Source organism: Nicotiana attenuata, chromosome 7 (genome assembly GCF_001879085.1).
Source record: "Nicotiana attenuata strain UT chromosome 7, NIATTr2, whole genome shotgun sequence".
Taxonomy (NCBI): Eukaryota; Viridiplantae; Streptophyta; class Magnoliopsida; order Solanales; family Solanaceae; genus Nicotiana; species Nicotiana attenuata.
In genome coordinates this window covers 8,516,982-8,527,010 of record NC_031995.1, presented here as the reverse complement: position 1 = coordinate 8,527,010, position 10,029 = coordinate 8,516,982, and the positions used below count along the sequence as shown (strand labels likewise).

Here is a 10,029-nt window from a genome sequence, read left to right as displayed (position 1 = left end):
GTTATTATTGAGAGGTTTCACTTTATAACTCATTAAAAGAAGAAAAGAAGAGCTAAACGCAATAAGATGACAGATGTCCAGTTGATCATAAGATTCCAAACTTACCTTCTCTGCATCACAGTCTACGTGGCCCAGCTTCACCTTACCCTCAAGGTTCTTAGCAGCTTTCTTCCACTCAGGAGCAAGCTTTTTGCAGTGCCCACACCTTAAGAAAGCCATTTAAATTTAAGACCTCGGTAAGTTAATAGAAACAGCACACCAAAGGAAAAAGGGTAAAGGGAAACAACACATAATCTAAAAGAAAGTAAGGGTGAGAAGGGTCTTCGGGAAGAAAATAAGAAAAGTTGGATGAAAGAGGTAACTTATGACTTATCCATCACATTCACATATACCTTTAGCATACGCGTCTTCAGAAACTTAGAGTAACCTTTTCGTACAAAAATAAACTCTAGTAAAAAGGTCCACCTTAAATGTTAAGGGTCTTATAACTTCCAACCTTATAGAGAAACTGAGATTCCCCACCATATAGTTTACCTCAGCTTCCAATGTCTGATACTTCTTCTCTCAGATTTGTGAATAGTTAATTACCTAATTATCAGAGTTTACATCAGGTGAAACAATGTCCTGCAGTTTCTTCCCCGAGAAACTGGAATCATAAGATTAAATAATGGGCCATGGAATTTAGGGGTTAATGATTATAACAACCTAGAGTCATTTACAGATCTTTACTCTGCACGGCGCCACCGCACTAGTCCTTAAAGACTAATTCAACTACTCAACTGAAACATTCAGAAATACTTACAGTGAATGGGTTATCATCATGTGAAAGAAAGAAAGAAACAGCATATATACACCAACAAAGAGGTCCTTGGACTCTTGCAAGTACAAATAATTTAGCGGCTGGCGATGAAGAAACTAAAGTCTTAACAGTTGAAACTTACCAAGGTGCGAAAAACTCAACTATCCAGAGATCTTTGCTCTTAAGCACCTTCTCATCAAAGTTTCGTGAGTTCAACTCTATTGATGCACTAGGCTCAGAACTCTGGGAAGACCCTCCTGTAGCTTTTCCATGTACTCGGTCCTTCAGCAGTGCCTTGATCTGTAAGCAAAGCAATTGACATCAAAACCTTTCCAGGTTTCGGATGAAGACTCAAGTAGGACATGGAGAAAGGATTCAAGATTATTATTCCATTGGTTGTGCAAGACATAATGATTAAAAGCTCGACAGGATGATTTTCAATCAAATAGGTTAATTACTACCAATCAAATGTGTAATGTATATAGAAAGTCATGCTTAAAACAAAGATACATTTGTCCAATCAAATATAAGGAGAAACCATAGAATCCGTTTTCTTGACAAGTAAACGGGATACAGCTTCACACTAGATATCGCCAAAAGGAATTTATTCATCTTAACACTAGATTTGGATCTGCCAATGCATTTTATCTAGTAATAAGAATATGAACGGCAGAACCTTTTGATTTGTTAGAGACAAAGGGATTTTACTGGAGCTGAAATCGTAAAAAGGGGAGGAAAAAGACATGATGCTAGGTGACTTTCAAGTTTTTTAACATAAACAAAAGTTGGAAAATAGAAAGCCCCGGTACAGACTGACTTTCAAACAATGTAAACAATGATATTTACCTGCTGCAATGCGAATTCCGCAATTGGTTTCGCCTCACGTGCTCCTTGGTAATCAACAGGAGGTTTTCCAGGTGCAAACACCTTGATGGTAGGAAATCCTTTGATTCCATATTCCTAAATCACAAAAACATGTGTCAGTTTTATCACTTCTGAATTTATCTAAAAGTGTGAAACAGAAAACTTAAGTCTGATAATTGTTATTCTGATGCCGCTTGGCATCGTCAAGTTTAAGAATAGTTCATTAATTGATAATATGCATAAACGTGCACCTAAAAAGATGTGAAAAGTGAGAGGTAGAGGCGTAGAGCCATGAAGTTTATCACTCAGCTTCTTCTTATATTCTATTAGATTTTAATCGTACTCAGGCTAAGAAAACTTTTAAGTTATTCTGTGTAGAGCTACTTTAGATTAGCTCACAATTCTCCAGGTATTATTTTCTTAGAAAAAAAGTTAAGCTACATACCAAGTCCTAGAAGCTTCAGTAACCACTGTGAAACTCAAAATGAAAGCAGACCAAGCGTAGAAAACTAAGAACAAGGTCAACGATTCTTTAACTTCATGGGTTTTAACTATTTCTACAGAATTAAACAGCCCAATAAAAGTAAGCTGGGCACATATTGCACTTCTATATCTGCCTAGCTAGATATTTTGGTTATGAACCTCCACCAAAAGAGGAGATTAGAAAAATTCAATTGAGGTAGTTTTATGGAGTACATTGATCCTATATGTGTGAATTTTATGTTTATCTCAAGCTTTGAAATATCTGTCTGAAGAACAGAACCCAAGAGATAGCAAGAATTCTTTTTTTCCTTTAGCTAATAATCTCCTCCCCTTTACTCTTGACATACCGTCAAGTTATATATATTCTGGGATGTTTCTATATCATGTTAAGGTTGCTCGGAATGCCTCAGTCATAATTACAAAGCTTAGAAGCCCAAAACTGAACAATTGACCATAATTCGAGCACCATCAATCGACGTTATATGAATCTTGGCACGGGTATTATTTGTTAAAGTGGAAGCATCTAGTATGAGGATGTGCATATCTTTAACTAACTTTTAGTGTATGAAGAATTTGCACAAAGTGGTCATATCATGTCACGCCCTTACAATGCATCAACAGAAATGAATGATTTCCCTGACACAAGGTTATTGAATGAAAGACATGCATCTCACCTTTTTATTTTTCGGTGGAAGACAACATGCATCTCACATTAACATGTTCTTTCAGTTTTATCAATCATCAGACCTCACCGTTCTTTTCGGCGCATTATCTCTCTTTTCAGCGCATTATCTCTAGGCCATAACCAATATCATTCAAGCAAGTTTCATCAATTCACAAATATTCTTAAGTGAACTCCGTGCAGATTTTAATAGAAGAATGTTAACCAAAGTGAAAGGTGAGTTTTTTAAAACAATTAAAGAGTTATAAGACCATGAATGTTATATGGGAGTGAATGTTGGGCAGCTACAGTCCAACACATCTACAAGATGAATGTTGCTGAGGTGCAGATGGATGTGCAGTCATACAGGACTAAACAAGATTAGAAATGACCATATTCGTGAGAAGGTTCTGGTAGCATATACAGAGGATAAAATGGGAGAAAGCCGCTTGAGATGGTATTGTCATGTTCTGTCGACCACCAGAACCAGGGTGAGGGAAGGTGTTAAAAAGGGAGGTATTGTTTGGCAGGACCTACAACTCCTTGGGATCCATGAAGACTCAGCAAAAGATAGGGCATAAAGGAAAAAGAAACTATTGGACAGCGATACCTATTAATTGAGAATATGTTTGAGTCCTATTAGCACTTTTATTTTACGTCCTATACTTTTCTAAGAGTGTTTAACCTTTCCAGATATTTATACATCATAGAAAAATATAAAGAACTTCTAGTACTTTTTGTTTTTGTTTTTGTTTTTGTTTTTATTTTGCATATTGGCCTAAGATTAATTTAAATGGAGCAGCATAGTCAGTGAGGATTCATATAGCCGACCTCAACTTATTTGGGACGGAGGCATAGTAATTGTTATTGTTGCTCATGTTTCAAAACAGAAAACACTACTAAAATTGATTTAGTAAATGAATATGCACCTTCAGATAACATTAACTTAACCATACCTGTGCAAGGGATTGGTGAGCATCGGCATCAAGAGCTGCTACGGTGGCAACACCTTTCAATATAGTAGCTGCCTTTTCCCAATGGGGTGTCAGAGCTTTACAATGACCACACCAAGGTGCAAAGAACTCAACTAAAACAATACCATTTGAATTTAGCACCTGCAATCACCCATTAAAAGTTCAAGATCTTTTAATAGCAATTTAAAGAAGCATGTGCCAATTACAGTAAAAAGCTAAAATCACACGGAAAAGGCCTACAAATCCTTGGAATCAATACAGACTTAGCTAAGGCATAATGGAAGAGGAAAATTCATATTGGTAATACCTACTAGCTGGGAATAGGTTTTAGACTTGGTAGAGAATTATGGTAAATGATGATGATGAGTTGAGCTAAATGAAAGGAATGAGGATTCATATAGCCGACCCCAACTTGCTTGGAACTCGGGCATTGTTGTTGTTGTAATCACCCATTAAAAGTTGAAGATCTTTAAAATGCAATTTAAAGAAGCTTTGTTGTGTCGATTACAGTAAAAAGCTGACATAAGGCAGTAAAACACCACGAAAGTAGGATATAAACACATTTCATAAATATTCATATGTGCACTAGTTTTAACCCAAATTTTTTTTAAAATTTTAATTGTTTTAATTTTATTTTGAGAATGCAATGGAAGTTTAAACGGATTGCTGCTTCTTTTTAACTCCGTGTCAATCATCCAAAACTAAAAATGTTAACTTTACAGTGTCAAGGTAGTCTACAGATCATTACCACTACCATATAGGAAAACAATTTCAGTAAACCAGTGCATTAAAGCTACTAAGGATAAATACAAAATCAATAATCCAAACTCTAGAGGATTAACAATGAGTCCAAATAACAAGAAAGAATGACATAATCAACGATCTCGCGTTTAGATACATACATAGATACCTTTTAACAAGACAATAAATTGATATAAGAAATTGGGTTATCCCGTTCAACTAAAATCGAAGTGAATCTATGTTTAAATTTGGGTCTTGAATGAAAATTGGAGAAAATAGGGAGGTGGAATAAAAAATACCTTAGACTTAAAGTTGGAAGGAGTTAACTGAAGAACTGGTGATGAAGGTCCGTACAATGCATTGGCGGTGGCAATAAGGTATACAACTATCAATAAAAGTGGAAAAAACGAAGCTCGATCCATTCTTTTCTTCTTTCGTCGTATCTGTCAAAGAGAATTTAGAGGTATTAATAGTGAGGGGTAGGAGTAAAAAAGAGAGAAACACCATGTTCTAATTTCTGTTGCGTGGCAATTACTACGTGGTATTAACCAATTAGAGTTGTCCATGTCAGCTTATGATGTTATTCCGGTTTCAGAGATCCAACACAATGACTCGACTCGATTGTTGGGGAAAAAATGGACGTATGAGATGTTTCCTTTTTTTTTTTTTTTTCTTTCAAGTAGAAAGTTCTAGATATTTTCACCAATACCTTGTTGTTTTTTTTAGTTTAGCCATTCAAAATTATTCTTATGCACCCTATCAAACTATCTCTTAGTATATGAAGTTTACTGAAGTGATTAATTTAGATTCGCACAGTAAATAGACCCTATTAAGGGAGGAAAGGACGTTTCCTAACGAATTTTCTTTTATTTTCAATATTTGAATTCGAACTAGTTAAAAGTAGAGAGACCTCATTATAGTATAGGTCCAAAAAAATAATTAACCTCGATGGGATCAAGCTAAAAAAGAAGTTTTTTTGGGATTGGACCTTGGATTAATCAATTAATTAAGAAAATTTTATCTCTTATAGCAAAGGTATATACACTCTATTTATTATAAACTAAAATTATTTTAAAATATTATTTTTTATAGCTATTATTTATATTTTATAGCAAAACATGTATTTATGATATACCCTACCATTGAGGTGTGAAATGCACTATTTATGTTTTTTCTCTCTTTTTTTTTTTTGCCGGATAACACGCGATTCTTTGTCAAAATCTCAGCAAAATTATTATTTTTTCTCTCTCTTCCTTCTCTCTCTTCGAGCAAAATACCTCCTTCAAATCTGGCTGAATCCTTCATTTTCCTCTCGTTGTTGTCTTAAGTTTAAGCATAGTTAATCTAAAAACATTCAAGTTTTTAAGTTATGAATCCCTCAGCTCCAAGTGATTATGTTTCAAAATCTCCACTGCTTGTTTACGGCGAAAAGCCAACAACTGGAATCCCTGAGCAGCAGCGAGCTATGCCCCTCAGTTTCAAGCAAATTGAAAATACTTCTACAGGTTCAGTCAATCTACATGTGAACATGAACGTTGGATGAATAATAGGGCAGAAGTTTTTAAATCGATGAATCATCAATTTCTACATAACTATGAGTCAGAATCGTCGCCTTCATCATCACTATTGGCTCATCCTTCTAGGTGAACAGATCTATCCATGGCTACGCCGGAGAAGATTTGAGGGATAGGTTTTTGTTCATCTTCATTTTTAGTTTTATTACAATGTATACAGTATTTTGCTTGGCCGAAAAATGCTATTTGCGGCGAACTTTCTTCTCTTCTTTGCTATTCAGTCACATACAATGATACAAATACATTGTAAATACACTCAAATGTATATTATTTTTGTATAAATATATTTTTTTCACTTGTATTTATGTGTTTCGAAGGTCTGTATTTTTATAATACAACCTAATATCACTGTGTTTTTTGATTTTTTATTGTTTGTATACAGTAGAATTAAATGTGGTGAATTGAATACAATAATGAATATCTGTGAATTAAATACAATGTATACAGTCAAATTTGAAAAGGTTCTTATAATTTCCGAATTTAAGGAGATGCAAGATATGATTTACTTTTTCTCAAAGTATGAGAGCGAATTCGTCAAATCTAAAGTTTGCTTGTAGATCTTTTGAAAATCTTCAAAGGTTTTGTTTGGTTAAATTTTTTTTAAGAAATTTTTTATTAGAAAAGATTGGTTGAGCAGTTTCTTTTTCAGCAAATATTTTTCATAACTTCTACTTACAAAGTTTTTAAAGACCTATAATTATTCAAGCACAATTTTGTTTTGAACATTGACCTCAAAAATATTTCTTCGACGAGGAAAAAGAATATGTAAATGCTACTGTATTGAACTAACAAGAAGAATTAACCATTATAGGTGTCCATCCAACCACCTATATTAAAAATCGCCCATGGATGTAATATATATATATATATATATATATATATATATATATATATATATATATATATATATATATATATATATATATATATATATATAAAATTCATATATAATAAGTATATAACTATGTACAGTTAATGTATAATCAATTTATATCGGTTAGAAAATTTAAATAGTAATTTGACTGCCTATTTGTGTATAGATCCTACTAACAATGCATTCGCTCTTGGGTTTAGCTATAGTTTGAACTTGTTTTGGGCTTCAAAAGGCAGGTACATAGAGGGGGAAGTGCACGGTTAGCCATTAATATCACATGTATTTACTTTTAAGCCACTGTTTAAAATGTCTTTAGTCTTTAGCTACTACTTTAATAAACTTTTACTGCCCGGACGAAAATACCCTTCTGCTCGTATCCTTAACTTTTGAACTTAACTTCAGGACTACAGGACTACGTGTCCTTAACTTTTGAACTTAGAACTCTAAGTTCGGGACTTCAGGACTACGTGTCCTTAACTTTTGAACTTAACTTCAGGACTACATGTCCTTAACTTTTGAACTTGTAATTGTAAGTTCAGGACCAAGTGTCCTTAACTTTTGAGCTTGTTAATCTAAGTTCAGGACCTATTGTCCTTAACTTTTGGGCTTCTTAGCCTAAGTTCATGACCTATTGTCCTTAACTTTTGAGTTTGTTAGTCTAAGTTCAGGACTTCAGGACCTATTGTCCTTTGCTTTTGAACTTGTAACTGTAAGTTCAGGACATATTGTCCTTAACTTTTGGGCTTCTTAGCCTAAGTACAGGACTTCAGAACCTATTGTCCTTAACTTTTGAACTTGTAACTGTAAGTTCAAGACCTATTGTCCTTAACTTTTGAGCTTGTTAATCTAAGTTCAGGACCAAGTGTCCTTAACTTTTGAACTTGTAATTCTAAATTCAAGACCAAGTGTCCTTAACTTTTGAACTTGGAACTCAAAGTTCAGGACCAAGTGTCATTAACTTTTGAACTTGTAACTGTAAGTTCAGGATCCATAACGTAGCAGAAAACCAAACGTTATTTGTATCTTTTCACAACAAAAATAATAATAATAATAATTGCAATTTACATATAAGATTGATGTCAAATTACACAACAGAAAGCTAATAACAAAAAGAAACAACTAAAAAAATAAAAGACTACAGAACCTAACCAACCAAAAGAAAAATAAAAATAAATAAAACTCAGAAAGTTTGTTTTCTAAAGTTTTCTGTTCTAGGATTGCAGCAAAGAACACTTCACGATCATCTCTATCCAGTTTAGGAACAACAACCCACTTTTGTTGCTTATACATCAGAATCTTGAATGCTTCTAAATAATCTTTCAATTCTTCCTTCAAACAGAAAAAGCTATCAATCCATTAAAGCCCACCGGGCCTCAAAACTCTATCAAAATCATACAACACAAAATCCAGCAACACAAAATCAATCCAGCCATCAAGAAACCTCGTCGTACGAATCAAATCTAATGTGTTATCAAAAAATGGTAGCCTCTGATTTATAGTTAAGTAAAGAGGAATTAGCCCTCAAAGAGCAATCATTTTGTTAAATGGTGCACCAAGAAACACTAAAGAAGAAAATCCTTCCGGCACAGTTCTTCTCCTTAACATGAAAGAGATAGAAGAAAGGGTAACACAATCTTTTCATATTAATTTTAATAGACTAGTGGCTACTATTGCTAAGCATTAAAAATGTTGGATAAAAAGTAAATACCACTTTAAAAAGTGGCTACCCCACACAATTTTTGCGCACATAGAGAGAAATGGATCCAACGAATTTTGGACATTACCATACATCCTTAGAGCAACAAATTGGGCCTTTCTAATAGTGTGGTGCGGCACGGGCTCACAGCTTTCAACATGGAATTTTTACATTCCTATGCCATATAGTAAACTATATTACCCTCCATGCTTAACTTTAATATAATTACCTTCTATATATCTAATTACCATTTATGTACCATTTTAGGATTTTAATGGTATTAATTAGTCTCCTAATTTTAGTCAACCGTATATTCCCACTCCCCCAAGTTTCTCTCTCCAAATCCCCATGATTTCCTCTTCAAACACCCACGATTTCCTCTTCTAAAACCAGCAAAAATCTGTAACCCCTCCAATATTGACAACCATTAAAAAGCTTTGAAGCTTTGGATTCGAATTTGGGTTTTCAAAAGACATTGTTTGTTTGGATTGGATGTTGTTGCAAAGAATTGAGAATTCTCTTTACGTCTCTCTCTATCTCGCAATCCCAAATTTCAGTAATATAAGAGGAAAGGAAAAGAGAGCAGTAATTCCACCATTGACAGCCATTAAAAAGCTTTGAAGCTTTAAATTCAAATTTGGGTTTTCAAAAATTATTATTTGTTTGGATTGGGTGTTGTTGTAAATAATTGGGAATATGGTTTGGAGTTTATATCTCAATTTTGAGGGGTTTTGGTGAAGATTAGACTTGGTTTTGGCTGAATTTTAAATTGAAACTCGAAGAAGAAGAAGAAGAAGACATGACATACATTATATTGCAGAAATTGTAGATAAATTGTAGAAAAATTGTAGACTGCTGTTTATTTATTTTTGAGCTTTGTGTTTTTGTGTTAAAAGTTTTGATGGGAGCTTGTTATTCCACTTCGTCTGTTTTGGAGCTAACTTGTGCAGATGAGAAGATGTTTTTTAAGTTATATATATATATATTGTTATACCTTTAAATTCAAGAAAGTATGGTTGTATGGAATTTAAAGAGGCGTGAATTTGTAAAATAGGTTGAATGTGAGGAATGAGTCAAATAAGACTCACAATGGCTTGTTTTCTACATTTATTCTACAATAAAACTGCATATCATTTGAAAAATTAATATGAAAATATAGAATTTCAATGTTTCTACAAAATTTCTACAAACTGTTCATAATAGAATTTATCTTTATTTTCATGCATGTTCGTCTGGAACACTAAAGTTACTTGATATGCCAACATCTCCCGTTATAGAGGAATACAACTTATCTATAATTTTCTACAACTTTCACACATTATTTCCACCCAGTGAAATACAATTACAATAACATAAAACTTAC

General features: G+C 33.6%; 1 protein-coding gene across 1 annotated transcript in view; it reads right to left on the bottom strand.

Annotated features, from left to right (window-relative positions):
- The window catches only part of LOC109228655 (protein disulfide isomerase-like 2-3), a 7,054-nt gene extending 2,025 nt beyond the window's left edge, over positions 1 to 5,029 (bottom strand). Inside the window, exons 1-5 of the mRNA XM_019393813.1 lie at positions 4,822 to 5,029; positions 3,764 to 3,922; positions 1,646 to 1,759; positions 942 to 1,099; positions 106 to 205 (exon numbers count right to left, since the gene is read on the bottom strand). Coding sequence (XP_019249358.1) covers positions 106 to 205; positions 942 to 1,099; positions 1,646 to 1,759; positions 3,764 to 3,922; positions 4,822 to 4,944 — 654 coding nt within the window. The 5' untranslated portion in view covers positions 4,945 to 5,029. The remainder of the gene's footprint in view (positions 1 to 105; positions 206 to 941; positions 1,100 to 1,645; positions 1,760 to 3,763; positions 3,923 to 4,821) is intronic.